This window comes from Chiroxiphia lanceolata, chromosome 27, assembly GCF_009829145.1.
Source record: "Chiroxiphia lanceolata isolate bChiLan1 chromosome 27, bChiLan1.pri, whole genome shotgun sequence".
Classification (NCBI taxonomy): domain Eukaryota; kingdom Metazoa; phylum Chordata; class Aves; order Passeriformes; family Pipridae; genus Chiroxiphia; species Chiroxiphia lanceolata.
In genome coordinates, this window is record NC_045663.1 from 4,247,690 (window position 1) to 4,269,687 (window position 21,998).

General features: G+C 54.8%; 2 protein-coding genes across 4 annotated transcripts; both read left to right on the plus strand.

The window, feature by feature from the left end:
* Positions 1-251: 251 nt before the first annotated feature.
* On the plus strand, positions 252-17,725 carry MATK (megakaryocyte-associated tyrosine kinase). 3 transcript variants are annotated; one of them, XM_032712311.1, is made up of 14 exons: positions 252-1,336; positions 4,834-4,866; positions 12,023-12,079; positions 12,289-12,402; positions 12,994-13,109; positions 13,454-13,673; positions 14,633-14,726; positions 14,821-14,886; positions 15,040-15,139; positions 15,226-15,310; positions 15,488-15,561; positions 15,655-15,850; positions 16,216-16,302; positions 16,427-17,725. In XM_032712311.1, the coding sequence occupies exons 1-14, from the start codon at positions 1,211-1,213 to the stop codon at positions 16,607-16,609; spliced, it is 1,551 nt and encodes a 516-aa protein (XP_032568202.1). In that variant the 5' UTR covers positions 252-1,210; the 3' UTR covers positions 16,610-17,725. The 3 variants fall into 3 exon arrangements, with proteins under 3 accessions (XP_032568202.1, XP_032568203.1, XP_032568204.1); XM_032712312.1 differs by lacking the exon at positions 252-1,336 and adding an exon at positions 4,490-4,692; XM_032712313.1 differs by lacking the exons at positions 252-1,336; positions 4,834-4,866 and adding an exon at positions 9,329-9,532.
* A 144-nt stretch (positions 17,726-17,869) lies between these two features.
* Positions 17,870-19,478, plus strand: LOC116799302 (complexin-3-like). The gene is made up of 3 exons (XM_032712337.1): positions 17,870-18,064; positions 18,745-18,832; positions 19,144-19,478. Exons 1-3 carry the CDS (start codon positions 17,910-17,912, stop codon positions 19,363-19,365), a joined length of 465 nt encoding a protein of 154 aa, XP_032568228.1. The 5' UTR covers positions 17,870-17,909; the 3' UTR covers positions 19,366-19,478.
* Positions 19,479-21,998: the final 2,520 nt, after the last annotated feature.

The window sequence follows — 21,998 nt, forward strand, 5'->3', positions numbered from 1 at the left end:
ACCCTGTTCTGCAGAAGGGTGATAAAATGCAGTGGCTCGACTCAGTGTGTGGATTGGCTCTTGCACACGAGGTGACAGAGCCCTGCTTTGGGGACACCAGCAGTGCAAGGCAGTGAAGGAGAAATTCATCAAACTGTTAGTGCTTGTGAGCTCTTTATACATTGCAGGTTTGAATGTGGCTCCAAAGGGTGTGGTTTTTGTTTTTAATCTGAGTGTCTCGGGAAATTTTCTGTTTATTTTCAAAGGATGTTTAGTGTTTTAATAGAAAAACAGTACCTTCATTGAAAGGGAGATGAATATGTTGCCCTGTTTGATTGCAGGAGCACTTAGAGTGACAAAAGCCCAACAAGAAAGACGTTGTTCAGCAGACAGGAAACTGAGGAAACAGGAGCCCTGCAGGATGCAAAGCAGCCTCAGTGTGGGCTCTGTGAGGGCTCTGCTCTGGAGCAGCTGCACACGCGGCGTATCCGGGGAGCTGCTGGAAGGTGGGACGGGTCTGAAGTGTTACAAACACCACAGAGCTTGTTTATCTTCTAGAAGGGTGGACAGCAAGGAAAAGATCCTTCAGAAACATTTCTGAAATAAAAACTGTGAGAGAAGTATATGCTGCAAGTCAGTTCACTGCTGTGAACGAGCTCTGGAGATAACCTGGTGTGATCTGAGTGTGGTGTTCGGCTTTGCCAAATGTTCCTCCCCTGAAACTGTCATCTAAACCATTGTGAAACCATTTCACAAAGGTTTTCTCTCACATTTTTCTCAAAACTCATGTTGAGGTGATGTTACAGTTAACCAGGAAATAACTTTATCACTTCAGAAACACCTGACGACCTAAACAGAGCAGAATCAAACCTCAGGTGTGTTTCTTAAAATATTCCTGAAAATTATTTCACAATTGGTTTTGACTGTCCAAGTCAGTGTCTCTAAAAAGTTCTTGTGCAAGTGTTCACTCATCTTTGGACATTGTACTCCAGGTCTTCTCTAAGTTATGGCTTCAAAAATATCTGAACACAAGAATTGTGAGGGTTTTTGTGTGGCCTGGGAAGAAGATTATGAACTTCCAAGAGATCACTGTGTGGTCATTCAGAGTTGTCTTTACTGCAGTTTTTTCCAATGTCCGCTTTTATACCGGAGTATTTATGTCAAGGTGTCAGTATTTACTCCTCACTCTTAGAGGGACTTCAACAAGTCTGTTTTGTCTGTGGGACCAGCCATGCATTTGAAGTTACACTGCAGTTCTTTGCAGTTTGTTGAGCCTGGAAATGTGGTTTCAATAGAAGTTCAGAAGTTGACTTCAGAGAACTGCTCAGAGAGAAGAGATGAAGGTGGAGAGGAGGAGGTAGTGTGAGCTATAACCTCTTCAGAAACATTCTGGAATATTGAAGGCATCTGGTGAGAGCCATCATAGAGATGTTCGGGTCAGTTTGTCATAAGAAGCTTAAAATCTTTCGGGCCTAACTACAGCTTTGTAGTTGATATAACTATAATCAAAGAAATAATTACAGTTAACTTTGTATTTGCAGAGCACAAAGATTCTAGGAGAGTCTTGAATTGCCTTTTGTTTTGAAAGATGTCTTACTATTGGAAAAACTTAGAATCCCAGAATGTTTTGGGTTGGAAGGGATCTTAAAGCCCATCCAGTTCCATCCCCTGCCGTGGGCAGGGACACCTCCCACTAGCCCAGGTTGCTCCAAGCCCCGTCCAACCTGGCCTTGGACACTTCCAGGGATGGGGCAGCCACAGCTGCTCTGGGAAACCTGTGCCAGGGCCCCACCACCCTCACAGGGAAGAATTCCTTCCCAATATCCCATCTCACCCTGCCCTCTGGCACTGGGAAGCCATTCCCTGTGTCCTGTCCCTCCATCCCTTGTCCCCAGTCCCTCTCCAGCTCTCCTGGAGCCCCTTTAGGCACTGCAAGGGGCTCTCAGCTCTCCCTGGAGCCTTCCCTTTTCCAGGTGAACACACCCCTCCATCTTTGCAGAGATCCCAACTTTGCCAGGCCTTTTTAGCATTCCCTGTTGGACACTAAGGCAGGCTGAGCACCAGACAGAAGCTCAGGCAGAAGCTTTTGCTTAACAAAGCAAAGCTTTTAGCAAAGGCATTGCTTCAGTGTTTTGTTCAAGATGCAAATGTCAGTAATAATTTTAATCCGCTGCTGCCAGCTGCTCCAATAATTGCTCTAATGTCAAGGAATAGAACAAATGGGGGAAGATTTCGTGGTGACAAACAGCTGACAGTAGTATGAAGGATTTTTAACTTAAATGTTATTAAGAATGTCTTTGTAAATAGTAAAGAATTGGGCTACTGAGCCAGTTTTCTTCATTCACAGACTGCTAAAATAGAGGAAAGAAGCGGCAAACTTGTGGCGAGAAGGTGACAAAACCAGAAGCAGAGCTACAACTGTCTCTGAAAATATACCTGGAGGGCTGCTGGGTAAAGAGCCTGTTTGACATGGCTGTGTGGGAGAGGTTGACACTTTCCTTGCAGATAAATTGCTGTGGGAGGCTTTTGATTTCAGACATAATCATCAGGATTTTTAACTTTTTTGCAACATTATTTTTTCTACATACTTGATCTAGTTGTTGAACTTACTCCATGCTGGTTTATTTCCTGCATAATTACCTTGCTCTGATTTTTCAAATACACACTTACAGGCTTGCATGCAGGGATTTGTATTAGTCAGGATTTTTTTCCTGTGGGTAAATACTGTTTTCAATGCTGTGACAGGCAATGAAGGCATTGAGATTATTTCCATTGCTATTACTTAGTGAATTCCTGAGAATGTTACTTTGCTTTTAGTTATGAAATTGTAAATGAAGATTTGAATTTAAATTACATGTTCAGGTAAAGCATTTCCAGTGAAATCAGATTTTGTTCTTCCCATTCTCACTACAGGCAAAAGCAGATAAAAAGAAGAAAAAACCCCAAGTGCAAGTATTATTTGTGCCTGGAAAATGCCCGTGATAACACAGGCAGGTGATTGACTTGTACCAGGAAGGGGTGATAATCTTGAAGGGAACATGCTTGAGTGCACTATGGACTCAAAAAAAAGCCCTGCTGTAGGAATTTATTTGCTAGATGATTGCTGCTCCCCATGAGCTTTAAAATTCAGACATGTCCATCGTGGTGACAGACCTGGCCACTCTTTGTGAGTGACTCGTGTCCCAGTTAAATCTCTCTGCAGGGTTTTCAGTTGCCTCTCTCTAGACCCCTTTGCAGCTTCAGTGGATGTTTCCTTCCTGTCCTAAATCGCAGTGTAACGTGGGTGGGAGCTTTGAAAATAGCTGAGGGACATCACCCAACTGTTATAAGGAATAAGGACATGCACCTTGAGAAAGTACATTGTGGTGAGAAATCCCTGCTGTTGCTGCCGTGGGTAGTTATCCTGAACAACATGCTTTGTGTTCCAGACTGGAAACGGTGACGGATAAAATATCCGACTGTAAGCTCGGAGTGCAGCTGCAATGGGTTTGTGTTTAGTATTCAGAGAGTAGTGCCAGAATCCTACAATAAAAAAAAAAAAAAAAAAAAAGTGACAGGAGATGGGGAATAAACTTCTCCTCCTGCCATCAAACTGCAGCAGGTGAGTGGTGGGAAAATGCCAGTGAACAACAGAAACATCCCCTGAAGACTCAGTCTAAATGACAGAGGTGATATATTCAGCTCTTTGTGTGCTTGTGAGGGGGAATTTCTTGTATGATTACTGCCCTTAAGGAGATTACCCGGCAACTGCAAAATCCTGTGTGCACTCAGTTGTCTGAGATCTTTCACATTTTTAGAAAGAAGCTCTGAACTCATTCATTTGGCATTCACCCCCAGGAAGCTCTGCCACCGAGAGCAGGTCACAGGGTTGTTTTGTTGGGGGTGTGTGTCTGTTTAGATGGTAAAAGAGCAAAGATAATTTCATACTTGACTATTTATGTGATAAAAATTACCACACAAGTGGGTACATTCCTGGTGGTTTGACAACTTGTGAGAAGGCAATCTAGAAATTAATTTCAAAGTGCTGCAAACCCCAAGGCAGAATCCCAAGGATGGGCAAATGTGCAGATAAGCAGCGAGATTTGGTTAAAGGTAGAGCAGGTTTGTTTGTTTTTTCACTTCTAACATGACACTCCAGAGACAATGGGACTTTTTGTAGACAAGGCTTTAAAAGAAGAATCCGAGGAGACCTTCAAGCCTCTTCCAGTGCCTCCAGGAGAGCTGGAGAGGGACTTGGGACAAGGGATGGAGGGACAGGACATAGGGAATGGCTTCCCACTGACACAAGGCAGGGTTAGATGGGAGATTGGGAAGAAATCCTTCCCTGTGAGAGTGGTGAGCCCCTGGCACAGGTTGCCCAGAGCAGCTGTGGCTGCCCCTGAATCCCTGGAAGTGTCCAAGGGCAGGTTGGACAGGGCTTGTGGAAGGTGTCCCTGCCCATGGCAGGGGGTGGAACAAAATGATCTTTTAAGGTCCCTTCCAACCCAAACCATTCTGGGATTCTGAGATTCTGTGGATTTGTCAGAGCTGTATTTCCAGCCCCAGGCACTCCCACTTGACTTCTATGAAGCTCACAAATTGCTTTTCGGAACACTCACAGTCGTTATTTATAGAAAAGCTTTTAAGGGAAGTCTCAGATTCTATAACTGTGGGCTCATTCTGGAGGCTCTAATGATCTAAGCTCGATCAGCTTGTCACATTTTCTTACTTCAGGTAAAGCAAGATTCCAGAATTACTTAAATGGTTTTTAAACTTTATTTTTAATTCTTTGCCTGCTTTGTTTGCTGTTAAAAACCTGACTGCAATATATTTGTTTTTGTGATGCATTTTCTTTCTCCTCTTTTGCATTGTCAGATGAACCTGGACTGCAAGATCCCTGTTAGGAAGGTAAGTTGAATGCTTTAGAGACTCTGAGTTGCCAGGAACTCTTTACTATAGAAGGAGAAATTCTCCCCTGTGAGGGTGGGGAGGCCCTGGCACAGGTTGCCCAGAGCAGCTGTGGCTGCCCCATCCCTGGAAGTGTCCAAGGCCAGGTTGGACAGAGCTTGGAGCAACCTGGGCTAGTGGAAGATGTCCCTGCCCATGGCAGAGGGTGGGATGAGGTGAGCTTTAAGGACCCTCCCAACCCAAACCATTCTGGGATTCTGTGAATCTTTGATCAAATGATGTCACAGCCCACACCCAGGTAGAGAAGGGTATTTAATACCAGTTTGGTGAAGGTTCCCAGCAGTGCAATACTGCAATTAATGCTTTTAATCTACTGAGAGATGTTGTTTGCGTTTTATTTATTATTATATTTCTATCACTAGTAACACCAGCAATTGAGTTGATGTTGCTAAGATTTAAATGAAGAGATTCATCAAAGTGAGTGAATCTCAGAATCATATAAAACCCTGAGCTGGGAGGGACCCACAAGGATCATCCAGTCCAACCCCTGGCCCTGCACAGACACCCCAACGATCCCACCCTGTCCCTCAGAGCTCCTGGAGCTCTGGCAGCCTTGGGGCCGTGCCCACTGCCCTGGGGAGCCTGGGCAGTGCCCCAGCACCCTGTGGGGGAAGAACCTTTCCCTGAGATCCATCCCAACCCCCTGGACAGAAGGGACCTGGTTAATTTGGTTCTCCCATCAAAGAGACAACACGAGGTGGGTGTATCCCACTGACTGAGAGTCCCATTGTCTATAAATGAAATGCTCCTTGTTTCTATGTGCCACTGACTCCTCTGTCCCATTTTTTATTGCCTATGTGGAAAGCCACAGAACTTATTGTAGCACATGAAATTGTGCAGTGCATGACTCAAGCTCTTTCCCAGCCTGTTTGCTCAGTCACTCCTGGTTTGATATGCAGTAAGAAAGGTCATTTACACATAATTACTTCTTTCTCATTAACAGCTACAGTTTGCCTGACTCTGCAATGAGAGCATTGACTTTCTTGATCAATACCAAATAAGCAAAGATCAAAATCCTACAGTTACTCGAGTTAAATGTGATGAAAGAGAACCCAGTATGAGAATAAATTAAAATTGCTGTAACCAATCTTGCCTGAAACCTCTGTGGCTCAGGGCAGAAGGTTGATTATGAAGGCTTCAACTTGAACACCAAATTCTTGATTTTGTATTTTCCAAGGAGCTGGCTACCTTAGCTTTAGGTGAAGGTTTGCAATATAAGCTTAATTTCTGTGTATGGTGTAGTGGTGGTGATGATATTCTAAATAATTTTAAATGCCACCTTCCCTAGTGTGTGTGGGAGGAACTGCAGATTTCTGTATGTTCCCTTCATAAAGCTGCCTTCATTTCAGTCAAGTTGTTACCATTTTATCTCCTCCTTCTCCTGGCATGTTTGAAAAGTGCTGCCTTAGAGAAAAACAAACAAATAAACAAATGAAACATAAACAGGGGACTTGGGATCTTCCAATACACACAATAAAAAGAGACAAGAGAAGGTAGAAGAGCAGAGGGTGAAGGAGGTGGGAAGAAGGACAAAAAAGAAGATGCTGCCTAATAATGACACTGTGTGTATGAAATAATGTTCTTATGATTCTAATTTATCCTATAAAGAGGTCCTGGGTTAGTCTGATATCTAACGTTTAAAATAACTTGTCCTTAAAATAGTGCACTGTAAGTAGTTTTATTGTGCTATAATTTTCCAAAATTGTACAATTTAGGAGGGTGGAACCAGGTGTGGCTCGGTCTGTTCTCCCGGGTAACAAGTGACAAGGCAAGAGGGAATGGCCTCAAGTTGTGCCAGGGGAGGTTTAAGTTGGATATTAGGGCAAATTTCTTCACAGAAAGGGCTGTCAGGCATTGGCACAGCTGCCCAGTCACCATCCCTGGCAGTGTTCAGACATAGTGTGGATGTGGCACTTGGGGACAGGGGTTAGTGGTGAACACGGTGGTGGTGCTGGGCTGATGGTTGGACTTGATGATCTTGGAGGTCCTTTCCAACCTCAGCAGTTCTGGGATTCTGTGATTCCATAATCACTACAGAAATTGCACCGTTGTGTAAGAGTCAAGTTGCCTGTAGCAACAGTTCCTTTCCTTCTGTTATGTCTCCTTCCCCTCCCACTCCTTGCTCCAGAAGAAACTCTTTCCACAGCAAAACAGGTAGACAGATATATTAAAGAAAAAAAGAAATCCCTCCCCTCAGTATCATGTGTGTTCTTTACACATTTTCTTTATAATTTTAGATTTCTGCCCTCAGACTGGGGGCAGTTTCTGGCCTGGCCTGAAGTGCCTGAAACTGCCCCATTTTGTTGTATGGGTTTGGGGTTTATCCCCCAGCCTGTGGAGCAGGGATCCTGTGTTTGGGGGTGCTGTTTGGGAGCAGTGATGTGAAGGACCCACTTCCTTTTTGGTGTTTTTGAGCAAAGTTGACCAAGCAAATGTGTGAAGGTCCAGCTGTAACGTGGCTTTGGTGCTGCCACGAGTACGTGGGAAAAGAGTGCAGAGGAGAGAAGCAGAGCAGAACACTTTGGCTGTCGTGTGTGACGCTGCCAGTCAGTGAGGGAATTGCCACAGGCTTCAGCTTTGTGTAAATGTTGAAGGCTGGGAGGGCTGGGGATGTTCAGTCTGGAGGAGAGAAGGCTCTGGGGACACCTTCGAGCCCCTTCCAGGGCCTCCAGGAGAGCTGGAGAGGGACTTGGGACAAGGGCCTGGAGGGACAGGACACAGGAAATGGCTTCCCACTGGCACAGGGCAGGGTTAGATGGGAGACTGGGGAGAAATTTTTCCCTGTGAGGGTGGTGAGGCCCTGGCACAGGTTGCCCAGAGGAGCTGTGGCTGCCCCATCCCTGGAAGTGTCCAAGGCCAGGTTGGACAGGGCTTGGAGCCACCTGGGCTAGTGGAAGGTGTCCCTGCCCATGACAGAGGAGGTTGGAAACAAGATAATCTTTAAGATCTCTTCCAATCCAAACCATTCTGGGATTCTGGGATTCTTCCTTTAAAGTTCATTTTCAAATTCCTCTTCACATTCCTTCAGGCTTTTTGGAGTATTTTGAGCGGCTTTTTAGAACTTACTGAAGAACATTATTTCTGTGTTGTCTATTGTCAAATGAAGCTGTTTCTTCTTTAAGTACATTTCTGGGGGGTGTTAAGCAGGTTCTGTTTAAATATTCTGGGATGAAGGTCATGAGCCATACAAAAATATGTATTTGCAGAGGGATGCATTTCAGCTCTTCCATAGGTGATTACATGGATCCACTGTTTTATAGCATCACAGAATCCCAGAATGCCAGCTCCCGCAGAAGCCAGTGGGAATCTCTGCTGGCCATGCAGCAGGACAGGGAAAGCCCATTTATTATGTCTGAGCAGGTTGTTCCATCTGTGTGATGCCAGGTTCTCTGGCCTGTGGTCACGTCTGTGACAACAACCGGATGTGGCAAAACCCAGAAGTACGAAACGTTTGTCACAGGGATTCCTGCACAGACCCTGTGAGTGCAGCAGGGCCATAAGGGGAAACTTGTGTGTTTATTCTCCAGCCTAAACAGACCAAGTATCTAAGGATCCATCCCTAGAAATACAGGGGATAATGCAAGGAGTGCTCCTGGGGAAACCTGTCCCAAGAATCCTGTGGACAGACTGGTGTCAATGGCTTGGGCAAGTTGTTTGTGGATGGAAAGGTATGGAGCTGAAAGCACTGGCTAGTTTGGATTAGTTTTCTTCTACACTGCCTTGCCCTTGAGTTGCCACAGTGTTTTCTGGAGGCTTAAACACCATTGTATTAAAAACAAAACAAAAAATACACCCCAAAAAAACCCCAAGACCCCTGGATGAAGTCTGGTGTTTCTTCTTTTTCACCATCTTGCTCAGAATACCGGACATGCTGAACATCAGTGCAGAAGTGGTGTCTGGTTTTCTGGCTGGCATGATGAGCTGTGCAGGGGGCTGCGGATGCTGGAGGACACAGATAAGCTGCTGCCCTTTGGCAGTGGAGCTCAGTTAAAGGTCTCTCTGCCACTGCCCATCCCAGCCCCAGATGCGTCTGAGTTATTACCTTCTGCTCTTGGATCAGCCTCCCCTGGGGCTCACAGAAGTCCATGCTGAGACAGGATTAGACTTGGGAACCCCTGGTCCCAGCCCTTCCTCTCCTGAGTCTCAGCCACCATGGGCACTCACTCCGTGGTCGCTGCTCTGGCCAAGCCACCAGCGGTGAGAGCGACTGTCCCTGTGTGCAGAGGGGATCATGAGCTCTGTGAGTGCCACACGGTGCTGCAGGGGACAGGATCTGGAGAGCTCCAGCTCCTTTCCAGCAGGGGTGTGTGCATGTGCTCTCAAAGGGCAGAAAGTTGCTCTAAGTGTTGTCAAATAATGAGTCATCTGTGATGGAGGTTTGAGGGCACGGGCGGTGCTAGGGCCGTGACGCTGCACCAGCCTCCCCAGCAGAGAAATCAGGAAATTGGGCAGCGGCTCTTTCTGAGAACTGCCCTTGAACACAGAGCTTGGCCCTCCATAGGAAAGAGGATCTACCCTCCAGCAGTTCAGCAATCCAACTCCAGGCTTAGCCTTGAGCTACCCCAGACACCACTGCCCCGTGGCCCCACATGGCCACTGGTGAGAGGTAAGAACGAGGGTCTGAGAGGTGCCGAGAGCAGGTGACACGTCCTCGTGTCCCCTCTGTCAACAGGGAGGGGCGGGCACGGTGTTGAGTGTTAAGGGCATGGTGGGCAGTGGGGAAATGCCCAGCTGTCACCCGTTTTCCAGCAGAGGAGCTGTACCTGTCCTTTGTCCGAGTGACACTGGGGGCAGCCGGGTGTTTGTGAAACAGCTCCGTGATGTCTGCTTCAGGGGGGGGTGCACAGTGTGTCTGGTTCCCATCGCGGGGCAGGGCAGAGGTGCAGCCTCCCAGCCTGGTGTCCCCTCCTGTCACGGTGCTGTCGGGTCTGGCAGCTTCTCAGCCAGGGACTCTGTGCACTGAAAACAAGCCCGAGTTCTCCAGTTCAGGGTCAGGACGGCTCCACCAAACCCCACCACATTTCTCTGCGTCTTATCCTCTTTGCAAATGCTCAGGTTAACTGATTAATAGAAGTACAGGACGGCCCCAAAACACAGAAGGGAGCAAATATCTTCTCCCGGGCTTTCTGCCCACACCCCCAGCTTGTGGGACCACTTATTCCAGTGATGGGAACCTCATCAATCAAACACCTCCAGGAACATACAACTGCTTTAGGACAAGTGTCACCAGTAGGGAGGTGATTCACTGCTGTCCCTGCCTGGGTGAGGCACTGGCTGATCTCCAGGCTCTGCCAGCTGCCGTGTCCATGTGTGGTGTGTGTCCAGCACCCCAAGCCCCTGTCTGCACACAGAGGCAAGACTGAGCAAACAGTTACTGCTTTTCACCAGAAACTTCTGTACTGGAGAAGCAGGAAACGAAGGACCAACTGTCAGAGCTGCCATCAGCCCTCCTGGCTCAGCCAGCAGGTCCCTCCCTGGAGCAGGGTGTACCATGGTGAAGGGTATAGAGAGGACCCTGTTCTGAACCTCTGTGCCTGTAAGGTCCTCACCCTCCTGGAAGTGAGCTGAGCTCCACCCAGACATGTCAGCCTTTGGCTGTGCCTGCTGGGGAGCAAGGCATGGAGCCTTCACATCCCTGACTTCACCAAGATGATACGTGTGCCATGGGGGGGCTGCAGGGTGAGGGGGTGGCAGTGCTGGCTGATGGTGGCTTCTGGTACAGTCAGAACTGCTGCCTTCTAATATTAACCTGTAGCAGCTGCAATTGCCCCTGTGTTGTTGTTGTGGGTAGGGACTGGCACAGTCAGTCAGACAGACCTCAGAGCCACATTGTCACAGGGATGAGTTCACCACTGGTGATGCAGAGGGGTGACCATGATTCACCCTCCATAAGAGGAACAGAGAAAAGTCATCTCTGCTCCAAGGAGCTCATCTCACAGCGTGGGCAGCAGGTGAGGGGGGATTCTGACCCTCTGCCCCACTCAGGTGAGATCCCACCTGCAGAGCTGCCTCCAGGCACCAACATCAAGAGGTCGTGGAGCTGCTGGAGCGAGTCCAGAGGAGGCCACAGGGATGCTCCAAGGGTTGGAGCTCCTCTGCTCTGGAGCCAGGCTGGGAGAGCTGGGGGGGTTCCCCTGGAGGAGAGAAGGCTCCAGGGAGACTTGAGAGCCCCTTTCAAGGCCTAAAGGGGCTCCAGGAGAGCTGGAGAGGGACTGGGGACAAAGGCCTGGAGTTAATGACTTCCCATTGCCAGAAGGAGGGTTAGATGGGATATTGGGAAGAAATTCTTGGTTGTGAGGGTGGTGAGGGGCTGTCCCAGGTTTCCCAGAGCAGCTGTGGCTGCCCCATCCCTGGAAGTGTTTAAATTGGATGAGGCTTGGAGCAACCTGGTCTAGTAGAAGGTGTCCCTGCCAATGCAGGGTGTTTGGAAACAAGATGAACTTTAAGGCCCCTTCCAACCCAAAACATTCTGGGAGTCTGTGATCTTCCCAAGGAGGTGACACTGGCAATGACAGACTCCAGGAGGAGAAGACCCACAATTTTGAATTGCAGAGCTGTCACATGCACCCCAGCATGACCAGCTGGTAGCACAGGGAACACCGGGACCTTGTGCAATCCTCCCACAGTCAGTGGGTGTGACAGTCCCACCTGAGCCCAGCCTGGCCTGTCAGTGTCCCCGCTGTGGAGGGCAGCCCCCACACAAGCCTGCTGCATCCCACATCTGCAGGGTCACAGCCAGCCCCTCTCATGGCCCTGATGACTTGGAGGTCCTGAAAGAGGAGGTGAAAGAGCAAGTTCCTGCTAAAACTGCATTGCTTCCCCCACAGCTGCAGTGCTGGGCTCCTGTCGTGCCAGTAGCAGAGAGCAGGAGAGCTGGGTCCTGCTCCCTCCTGTGTGTGGGACAGGAGTGTTTCTGGGACACAGCTGGCATGGGCAGGGTTTGCAGCCTGCTCTGAGCCTTTCCTGCACCCTGTGCTGCAGGGCTGTGTGACAGACGGGGGCTGCACTGGCCAGAGGAGCCTGTGGGGCAGCAGTGGTGGCCTGGGATGGGCCAGCTCAGCCCCATCCCTCCACAGCCCTCTGGTTTCTTCTGCAGGTGGCAGCAGGAGAGGACGGGGAGTCCCTGATGCGCGGAAGGTTGGCCATGTCTGGGGTGAGTGGGGCTGCACGTGGGCACCAGCAGTTCCTGCTGACACCGGGGTGACATCTGCCCCCAGGACCGTGGGGTCAGGAGGGCTAGTGCCCGGTGCCCCTGGTCCTCAGCCAGGGTTTCAGATGGTCCCTGGGGCTGGCCCTGGTGGCAGTGGGAGGCAGAGGGGTCCAGCTCTCGCTGTCCCTGCTGATGTTGCTATCCCTTTGCAGAAGCACTGGCCCCCCGGGACCCAGTGTGTCACCAAGCATGACCACACCAAGCCCAAGCCCCGGGAGCTCGCCTTCCACAAGGGAGATGTGGTCACCATCATCGAGGCCATGGAGGTGAGACCGATGGGTGCTCGGGGACACACTGTCCTGGGGACATTTCTGCATCATGTCAAACTTCTCATCCACCAACACCCTCAAGTCCTTCTCTTCAGGGCTGTTCTCAATCCATTTTCCTCCCAACCTGTACTTGTGCTTGGGATTGCCCTGACCCAGGTGCAAGATCTCGCACTTGGCCTCGTTGAACTTCATGCAGTTTGCACAGACCCACCTCTCAAGCCTGTCAAGGTCCCTCAGTGGCATCCCTTCCCTCCAGTGTGTCAGCTGCACCACACAGCCTGGTGACACCGTCAAACTGGCTGAGGATGCGCTCATTCTCACTGTTCATGTCGCTGCCAGAGATGTTGAGCAGTGCTAGTCCCAATACCAGTCCCTCAGGAACATCATTTGTCACATACTTGGACATCAAGCCATTGATGACAACTCTTGTAGTGTGACCATCCTCCCAGTTCCTTATTCACCAAGTGGTCTATCCCTCAAATTCAGGAATGGGACCACAGTGCCATCAGCTGAGCTGCCAGAGCCAGTCCCCTGCTTCCAGTGGGATCCCCCCTTCCTTCCCTTGCTCTGAGACCCTCTCTCCCCCAGGGCAAAGGCTGGTACCATGCCAGACACAACGAGACAGGGCAGGAGGGGCTGCTGGCGGCCAGTGCTCTGCGGGAGCGCGGTGCCATCCGCGTGGACCCCAAACTCAGCCTCATGCCGTGAGTACAGCTGGGGGGGCGGGTCTGGGGGGCCCAGCTGAGCCCCCGGGAGCTGCAACAGCAGATGAGTCCAGCATGTTCCCCCCCATCCAGGTTTTGGGGGGGCAGCTGGGGGCAGAGCAGCCCACAGTCATGCTCTGGCAATGGAGGGATTTGCTGGGGCCAGTACCTGGCTTTAAAGACCCCTAGTTGTGCCCACCCATCCTGGATGGACATCATGGAGAGGGGTTTCATGCGGTGGGGTCTGCGTAGCCTTGGCAGGGGCTCTGCTGTCTCTTACCTCGCTGCTGGCCCTGGGGAGAGCCCCGTGGCACAGCCCCCCTCCCCAACGGCCCTTCCCTCAGCTGGTTCCACGGGAAGATCTCGGGGGTGGAGGCGGTGCAGGAGCTGCAGCCCCCCGAGGACGGGCTGTTCCTGGTGCGTGAGTCTGTGCGGCACCCCGGGGACTACGTGCTGTGCGTGAGCTTCGGCAGGGAGGTGATCCACTACCGCGTGGTGCACGAGGGGAACACGCTCAGCATCGACAGCCAGCAGTACTTCTCCAACCTCATCGACATGATCGAGGTGAGACTCCCCATCCCTGGGCAGGGAGTCCCACCAGTGCCAGATGAGGGCGAGAACCTCGTGGGGTCACACGGATTTGTGGTAGATCGCTGTCCTGCTCTGCGTGGTTTCTGTTGGTCTTTGTTGCCTGGTGTAATTCTCCATCCCTGTCAAAGGCTCCTGGTTCCCACTCGGTTTGGGGTGCAATGGGCAGATCCAGGATGCCCAAGGTGATGTCTCTGCAAACCAGCCAGGCCAGCTGCAGCCCCAGTCCCCTGCCAAAGGACCACATTCCCCCCATCCCTGCTTATTCAGTGCTTCACACAGCAGGAAGATCCTGGTGGCCTCTGCCTCCCATGGACTTTGAGGCATTTTAACATGTCTCTCTACCCTCTCAGCTGCTGACCCCACAGGTTCTCAGGCTGTCACTCGAGCTCTTACCCCTCCACCAAGTTCTTGCTTGAAGTCCATCTTCACCCTATCTCAGAGCTTCTGCCCTTCTCTCTAGGGGGTTGCACTCTCATTTTTCATCATTTAGACACAACTTCTGCTTTTGAGTGGGTCCTTTGCCCTCTCAGGTGCCCCAGCCATGCTCTGAAACTGCAAAGGCCATCCCATCCTGTCCTGTCCTGTCCCATCCCACCCCACTGCTTCCGCTCCCTTTGTTTCTGCAAACTGCCCTCAGCTGCTGCAGCACCCACTGGAGGTTCATCCCCACCAGTAGCTTCCCATATCCCCTATGGTCCATCCTGGTGTTCCTGTGGCTGTGCCCAGGGGGGAGCAGGGCTGAGACACGGGCTGCAAATCACAGGGCTGGGAGAAACACAGTGTTCCACACTGCCTGAGCCAAAGGGGCTCAGGGCCCTCGAGAGGGGGGGGGGGTCCCATGGACCATCCCAGAGCTGTTCCCCGGATCCGGGGTACAGAGTTGGCATGAGGGTAAGAGTTGGCATCACCTCCACCTGTTCATCTCTTGGCAGCACTACATGAAGGAGCAGGGAGCCATCTGCACCAAGCTGGTGAAGCCCAAACCAAAAACAGGGATGAAGTCGGCTGAGAAGGAGTTGGCCAAAGGTAGGGGATGGTGGGAGAGGGTCATAGTCCAAGTTTTGGGGACAAGGCAACATGGCCCCACTGGTGGTCCCTGCTAACCTGTGCCTGTGCCCAGCTGGGTGGTTACTGAACCTGAAGCACCTCACACTGGGAGACTGCATCGGGAAAGGCGAGTTTGGAGGTAGGTGAGAGGATGGGGTTGGAGGGTCCCTGGCTGCGAGTTTCCCCAGATAGCACTCCCTGACACCCCTCCCCATCCCATGGCATGAGGGGCTCAGCCAGGGGTGCAGAAGGTCAGGTGTGGGGCTCAGCCTGACTCCCCATCCCCTCCCAGATGTCCTGCAGGGCGAGTACATGGGGCAGAAGGTGGCTGTGAAGAACATCAAGTGCGATGTGACCGCCCAGGCCTTCCTTGCTGAAACAGCTGCCATGACGTGAGAGCCCCATTGTTGTATGACCCAGCCCTGCCCCATGGCCTGGGGATGAGGCAAGCCCTTGACTCGGATCCTCTCCATTCCAGGAAGGTCCAGCACAGAAACCTGGTGTGTTTGCTGGGTGTGATCCTGCACAACGGGCTCTACATTGTCATGGAGTTCATGAGCAAGGTGAGAGGACCCGGCTGCTCTTCAACCAGCGGGACCCATCACTGCTCAGATTTGGGGACAAAACCCCTGTTTAGGGGCTGAGTCATATGGATGCTGGGCACTGCAGCCTCTGCAGGAGGCAAAGTCTCCCAGCAGCCCCATCCTGTTGGTCCTTATTCATTTATCCTCCCCTGTCAGGGCAACCTGGTGAACTTCCTGCGCACGCGGGGCCGGGCACTCGTCCCGACCCAGCAGCTCCTCCTTTTTGCCCTGTAAGTCCATCTCCCTCCCTCTGGGCTGGGGACTGCTCTGCATCCCTCAGGACAAGCCCGGGGACACGACTCTGTCTCACTCGGCTGTGGCAGGGATGTGGCTCAGGGCATGGACTACCTGGAGTCCAAGAAGCTGGTGCACCGGGACCTGGCTGCCCGCAACATCCTCATCTCCGAGGAGAACGTGGCCAAAGTGAGTGACTTTGGCTTGGCCCAGGTCAACCCCAAGGGCACGGACACCACGTTGCTCCCTGTGAAGTGGACGGCACCAGAGGCCCTGAAACACAACGTGAGCAACAGGGGGAAGGAAGGGGGACCACAGGGTCCTTCCAAGACATCTCACCCTCTTAAGTCCCCCCTGCTCCTTCCCCCGCCTGCCAACCTATCCCTGACTCACAGTGGCTTCCGACATGGTCAGCTCTGCATCTCCCACAATTCTGCCTCTGTCCTGACCAGCCCTTGCCCTGGGGTGCAGCAGGAACTGGGGCAGCTCCAGTGGGATTTGGCAGGATGACAGGAACGGGGGGGTGGTCACACCCTGGGGAGCTGGGGCAGCAAGGGGCAGGCACTGTCCCCTGTCCTGCCCTTGGGAAACAGTGGGGACCCAGCGCAGCCCCTGGCTGGGCTCAGCCTCCCCCCTTCCTCCCACCACAGAAATTCTCCTCCAAGTCGGATGTGTGGAGCTACGGGATCCTCCTGTGGGAAACCTTCTCCTTTGGACGGGCACCTTACCCCAAGATGGTGAGTGCTGTGCCAGGGGACACCCACAGGTCACACCCCGCTGGCACCAATGGGATGGGGACATCCCACTGTCCCCTGGCCAGGGCAGGGCAGGGGGTCCCAGCCAGCTTCTCCATCCTGCCAGACCCTGAAGGAGGTGACAGAGCTGCTGGAGCAGGGGTACCGCATGGACCCCCCCGAGGGCTGCCCGCCCACCGTCTATGCCCTGATGAAGAGCTGCTGGGAGATGGAGCCAGGCAAGCGCCCGTCCTTCAAGAAACTCACAGAGAAGCTGCAAAAGGAGCTGAAGCACCTGAGGGACGTTTAACCCCTGTCCTGCTACCAGGGCCCAGGACCTGAAGCCCCCCAGACCCACTGGGAGTGGCATGGCAGTGGGGGCCAGGAGTGGGGTGGCCTGTAGTGCCACTCTCGCCCAGTGGAGATGGGGCAGCAGCTGGGAGGGGTCTCATCTCCCCTGGGACACCCAACAACAAGGCAACAGCCTCCCTCCACCCTGGCACAGTCCTTCCCACCACACAGCCCAGAGAAGGTTCCCGTGGGATCAATCTCTCCTGACCCATAGGGGTGTGGATTGCAGCCCCCATGGGGGCCATGCCCCACACACCCCCTGTGCTCAGCCCCAGTAGTGGTTGCTGCACATGGGGTCCCTTCAAGCTACAATCCCAGGGATGGGAGACGAGACTGGACATCTCCACTCACTGGAGGATGAAACCCCAACCCTGACGCAGTCCTGCTCCAGCCTCCTGGCCCAGCATGGGGATGCCAGCACAGCCAGCTAAACCACACGGATTTGGGCTTTTTGATTAAACCAAAGAAATTAGTTCAACATCATCTTTAAGCCTCTGGGGTGAAATTAGGCCTATCCTTTCATCAGGGCCCAGCAAAGCCCAGCAAAAAGCTTTTGGGGGGGCCGGGAGCTCTGGCTCTCAGAGCCCCCCACGCAGTCCAGCCCCTCTCCCCTCAGGGCTCTGCAAGGCGGGGGATTATGATTTTAATCAGAGGCTGTATGGGAATTGCTTGTGTATAGATTGCAGGCACAGGGCACGTCCCCAGCAGTGGGGAGCCCCTGGCCCTGCAGGCTCCCGAGCAATCTCGGGTCTGGGTGAGCAGGGATTAGTGGGGGCACGGGTGGGTGTGTGCCCGTCGCCGCCTCGTCTGCTGCCAGTGCTTTGACCCTCGAGTGGGTTTTTTCAGCTAATCCTCTTGTGTCTCCTCTGTGCTGATTTCTTGAACCTCCAACCCCACTGTGTGGGTGGCTCTGGGTGCCCACGGCCTAAGGTTCCTCCCATGACTTGGCCCTGTGGGTACTGCCCCCACTGGGACCCCCCAGACCCAGGGTGTGCTGGGGTTCAGTGGCTCCTTCCACCTGCCCATCGCCCTGATGAGGCAGCACCTGCTGTCCCCACACACTGCCGCTGTCTTCCACGAGAACCCCCGGGTGCAGCGGGCAGCACAGGAAGGTCTGTCCACCCCGATGGCTGTGGCTTCCCCTCCTAATGCCTTAATCCGCCCCTGATCCGCGGTGCCCCTGGGGCCGGTCCCGCTGACCTTGCAGGTGTAGGAACCCGGTGGGCACCGTGGGGCACAAGCTGCCACCGCCGCCCACCATGGCCTCCTTCTTCACGGCTGCCCTGAAGAGCTTCCAGGGGGGCAAGGAGGAGCTGCCCAAGGGCCCCCCGAGGGAGGACAAGGCAGCCACGCTGCCCAACGGGATGGCCCGCGAGGAGTTTGAGGAGTACCAGCGGCAGCTGCTGGAGGAGAAGTAAGGCTGGGGAGGTCACTGGGGTCCCCCATCCACCAAGACCAGGATCCCACCCGCCATGGGTTGTCCCCAGGGTGGCAAACGACAGGGACAGGGAGGCTGCCAGGGCAAGGGACAGGGCAGAGCAGGTGCCCTTTGGTGCCTCTCTCCCACAGCACGGGAGGTCCCTGTGGGTGCTGGCAGGGGGCTTGGTGCACTATAGGTGACAAGGGGAGCCTCCAGGTGTCAGTGGCCCTGGGTGGGTATCTGGTGTCAGCCCAGCACCCTGGAGCCAAGGGATGTGGGGGGCAGCACGAGATTGGATTAAGGTCCCATTTCCCTGGACCAAGTGCTGTGGGGATCCAGTGCCTCAGCACCGGGGAGCTGAGAGGCTGTGGGAGGAGCAACGGGCACCTTCACCGAGCACCTCTGCTGGGTGCTGGGGCTGGATGGGCAGGATGTGGCCCCTGCCCCCAGGTCCCCATTGCAACCCTCCTGTGGATCTCAGACCATTTCCTCCCTCCTGCCCTGGACCTGCTGCTGCAGGAGGACGGGGGTGATGTCGGGGGAGCCCTGCTGGGGTGGCTCAGTGGGCTGGAGGTGATGGTGTGGCACCTGCTGCGGCCAGAAGACCATAGCCATGCTGGAAGGCTCTGGCAGGGCTCAGTGGGGTGAGGGTGACCGTGTGGCACCGGCTGCAGGATCGAGCGGGACAAGGCGTTTGCGCAGAGGAAGGCGGAGCGGGCCACTGTGCGGATGCACCTGCGGGACAAGTACCACCTGACCCAGGTGAGAACCTGGGTGGTTCTGTCTGCAGTGGGACCTGGGAGCTCCCCCCGACCCTCCATCCCCCGGGACACTCCCAGACCCGCGGCTGCCGGGCTCCCCGGGACGGGAGGGATTCCTGAAGAGGGCAGCAGACGGCCACTGTCTCCCTCTGACCATCCACCGCCCGCTGTCCGTCCGGCAGTCTGGCATCGGACAGTCCGGGCATCCTCCAGCGGCCCCAGCACCCCGGGCCTGGCTGTCCCCTGTCCCCTGTCCCGCGGCCGGTTGGCAGCCGGTCGGCCCGTCCCGACGCCCTGTCCCACCCCGTGCAGGACGAGCGGGACGAAGCGCAGATGCACGTGGCCGGCGGGGCGGTGGAGCTGCCGCAGGAATTGGCCGCGATGGTGCGGGGCGAGGAGGAGGAGGAGGAGGAGGAAGGCGGCACCGGGGCCTTCGCCTTCCTGGCGAAGCTGCGGGAGGTGGAACTGCCGGCGCTGCGGGACCGCGCGCTGGGCGGCGTGGACCAGGTGAAGGAGAAGTGCTCCCTGATGTAGCATCGCTGCCCACCCTGCGCTGGGTGACACCGGCAGCCCCTGCTCCCCTCTGCTCCCCGGGAGCCACGGAGTGCTGAGGCTGTGGCTGCTGTTTCCTGGTGATGGGCATCCCAATACAGATGTTGGCTGTTTTCCTCCCCAAAATCATTCCCAACTGCTTTCCCAGTGCACTGGGTGGGTGCTGGGGTGCAGGATGCCTGGGTCCCCTGAAACCACGATGACCAAGCCCCTCCCGTGGTGCCCCTGGTGTGAGCCCCCAGACGGGGCAGGTCCCTGACGCTCTGTCACCCCCAGCGCCAGCCCTGGTGCCTTGCACACCATTTCGGCTCAATAAATGTCGTATTTTCTGGCACCAGCCTGGTCTTCTTGGTGTATCCTGTGCCTGCACAGGCCCTGTCCTGGGTGGGGGGACGACATGATGACAGCACTGCAGGACGGCTGCTCCATGTCCCCTGAGCCACCAGCCACCAGTGTTCAGGGACACTCGGCTGCTGGATCCGTCCCCACCTCCTGCAGCAGCCCCAAGCACACGAGCCAGTGGCACCCAGTGCCCCCCTAGGGCATCCCTTGCAGGCAGCACTGCCAGGGGATGTGTCAGCCTGTCCCCCCCCACTCGAGCATCCCCTGCCGGTGCAGGGAGCGGGGGGTTCCCTTCGGCTGGGCCAGACAGAGTGCCCCTCTGCCTCTTGCCGCTCCAGGGACTCGCTCCTGGCCACTCGGCAGCAGCACTGGCTTAAATGCCGGCCGTGCCGGAAGGCCGGGGGCTGCTGAGATCACTAATACCTGCCTATTTTAGCGAGGTCTAATCTTCCTGAGTCGCCTGTCCCCGAGGACTAAGCTATCTGAACCCGTGTAAAATGTACGGGCAGCGCTGGCCCCAACGGCACCTCCCGCCGGAGCCGGAGCCGCCGGGAGTCACGCTGTGTGTGCATGAAAGGAAGGACGCGCTGAGCCGCCTCCGTCCTCCCCACGCCGCAGCCATCTGCTCCGGAAAGGCCTGCGGGGACGGCCCTGCCCGGGCTGCCCACGGCCCTGGTGGCCGGGCTGGGAGGGGGAGACCGAATCCAGCGCGGGTGGGGTGGGAGCTGTGCCACGGAGCTGTCACGAGACGCTCCCGGCTGGGCCACCCTGGATGGAGCACGTGGAGCAAGGAGGTCCCTGGATGCGGGAGGTGCCCAGTTCCCCTTGGGCACCCACCCCTCCAGGTACCAGTCCAGGGGCTGGTGACTGCTGGAGCATCCCAGGGAGCGTGGCACGGGCTCGTCAGGGCCTGGCACCAGGGAGCCTCCCCATGGTTGGTGGCCCTGCTGTCCCCACAATCCCTGTCATCACTGCCGATGCTTCCAGCCTTTCTTCAGAACTTTTAAAATCTCCCTTTGGGGACAAAGCCACCTGTATTATGTGGGATGGGGCCATCGGTGCCCCACCAATCCCCCCCCAGGGCCCTGACAGGGTGGCAGCAGCTGCAGTACCCAGCACAACACCGTTCCCACCCCACGTCCCTGCACTCCCCAGGGCTGGGCTCCACACCGAGTGCCAGCTGCTGGGATGGTGGCACTGAGGTCCCCAGCGCACTCTGTCACCACAGTCCTCCATCTCCGCTCCACACCAGGGCCCCATCCTGCCCTGGCGGGCAGCCCTCTCCCAGTGCTCCCAGTGGGGCTGTGTGGGGACTCCCAGCGCCAGCTGGGATTCGGGTCAGGACCCTCCGCCAGGTCTCCTTGGCTAATCGTCCTGCCCCCCCGCCCTCCCCACGCTGCCACCTGCCTCCCGCTCAGCACCCTTTTGGGTCACCCCTGCTGCCTCCCCGCCTGCCCAAGGCCTCTTAATGAACTAAAAAAGTGATAAATCCCCGGCCGAGCTGGTCACGTGAGGCCGGTGGCCCCCGGTCGCCCCCCGGCCCGACCCCCGCCTCCGGCCCCACCGCCCCGGTAAGCTGACGCAGCGTCTCTAAGCGTTAGCAGCTTTGCGCGCTAATAGGATTAGGGAGGTTTAAAACTGTCATTTGAGTGAACTAAACCCCCTGATACTCTGCATTGCACCTTCTTAACCAATTTGCCTTCAATTAGGGTAATTGGGAAACTAGCAAAGAAGTATAGCATTAATATTTTAAAGTGATGAAGCGATTACGGGCCTTGGACGAGGAAGCAAATCAATTTGCTATCTGCTCCTAAAAGGCAATTATAATCATTTGGCAAATCAGCCTGCTGCCTCCCCCCGGGCAAGCCAACACCTTACGGCGGCCGCGGGGCCGGCACGGCAAACACCGCGGGCCACAGCGCTGGGGCCGGGCAACTGGGCAGCCCCCCGGCCCCAAAACCAGCACCCTGGCACCTCACTGCACCCCCCGGACTGGGGGACACCCTGGGGGAAGCTGACGAGGGCCACCAGTGTGGGAGACACGGCTCCTGCACTCCTCACAGTGGCCACTGTGGGCACCCGGGCCAGTGGGGTCCAGGTGCCCTTTTGCAGCCCCAGCCCCACACGTCATCCATGAGCTGAGGGATGTCCCCAAACCCCCAGAGTCAGCACCTCCCTGCACTCCCCTGCACCCCCTGGCAGCTCTGTATGGTGTGGGGGTGTCACCCCATCCCCGTGGCCCCCCTGGATTCCTTGTATGGGGCCTTGCTGTC

Excerpts from the sequence above, each read along its gene's own strand:
- MATK (XM_032712311.1), top strand. The coding sequence starts at position 1,211 with ATGCATTTGAAGTTACACTGCAGTTCTTTGCAGTTTGTTGAGCCTGGA. Across the intron at positions 12,080-12,288 it reads GAAGGTTGGCCATGTCTGGG|AAGCACTGGCCCCCCGGGAC; the intron begins GTGAGTGGGGCT and ends ATCCCTTTGCAG. Across the intron at positions 13,674-14,632 it reads ACCTCATCGACATGATCGAG|CACTACATGAAGGAGCAGGG; the intron begins GTGAGACTCCCC and ends ATCTCTTGGCAG.
- LOC116799302 (XM_032712337.1), top strand. The coding sequence starts at position 17,910 with ATGGCCTCCTTCTTCACGGCTGCCCTGAAGAGCTTCCAGGGGGGCAAG. Across the intron at positions 18,065-18,744 it reads CGGCAGCTGCTGGAGGAGAA|GATCGAGCGGGACAAGGCGT; the intron begins GTAAGGCTGGGG and ends CACCGGCTGCAG. Across the intron at positions 18,833-19,143 it reads ACAAGTACCACCTGACCCAG|GACGAGCGGGACGAAGCGCA; the intron begins GTGAGAACCTGG and ends CACCCCGTGCAG.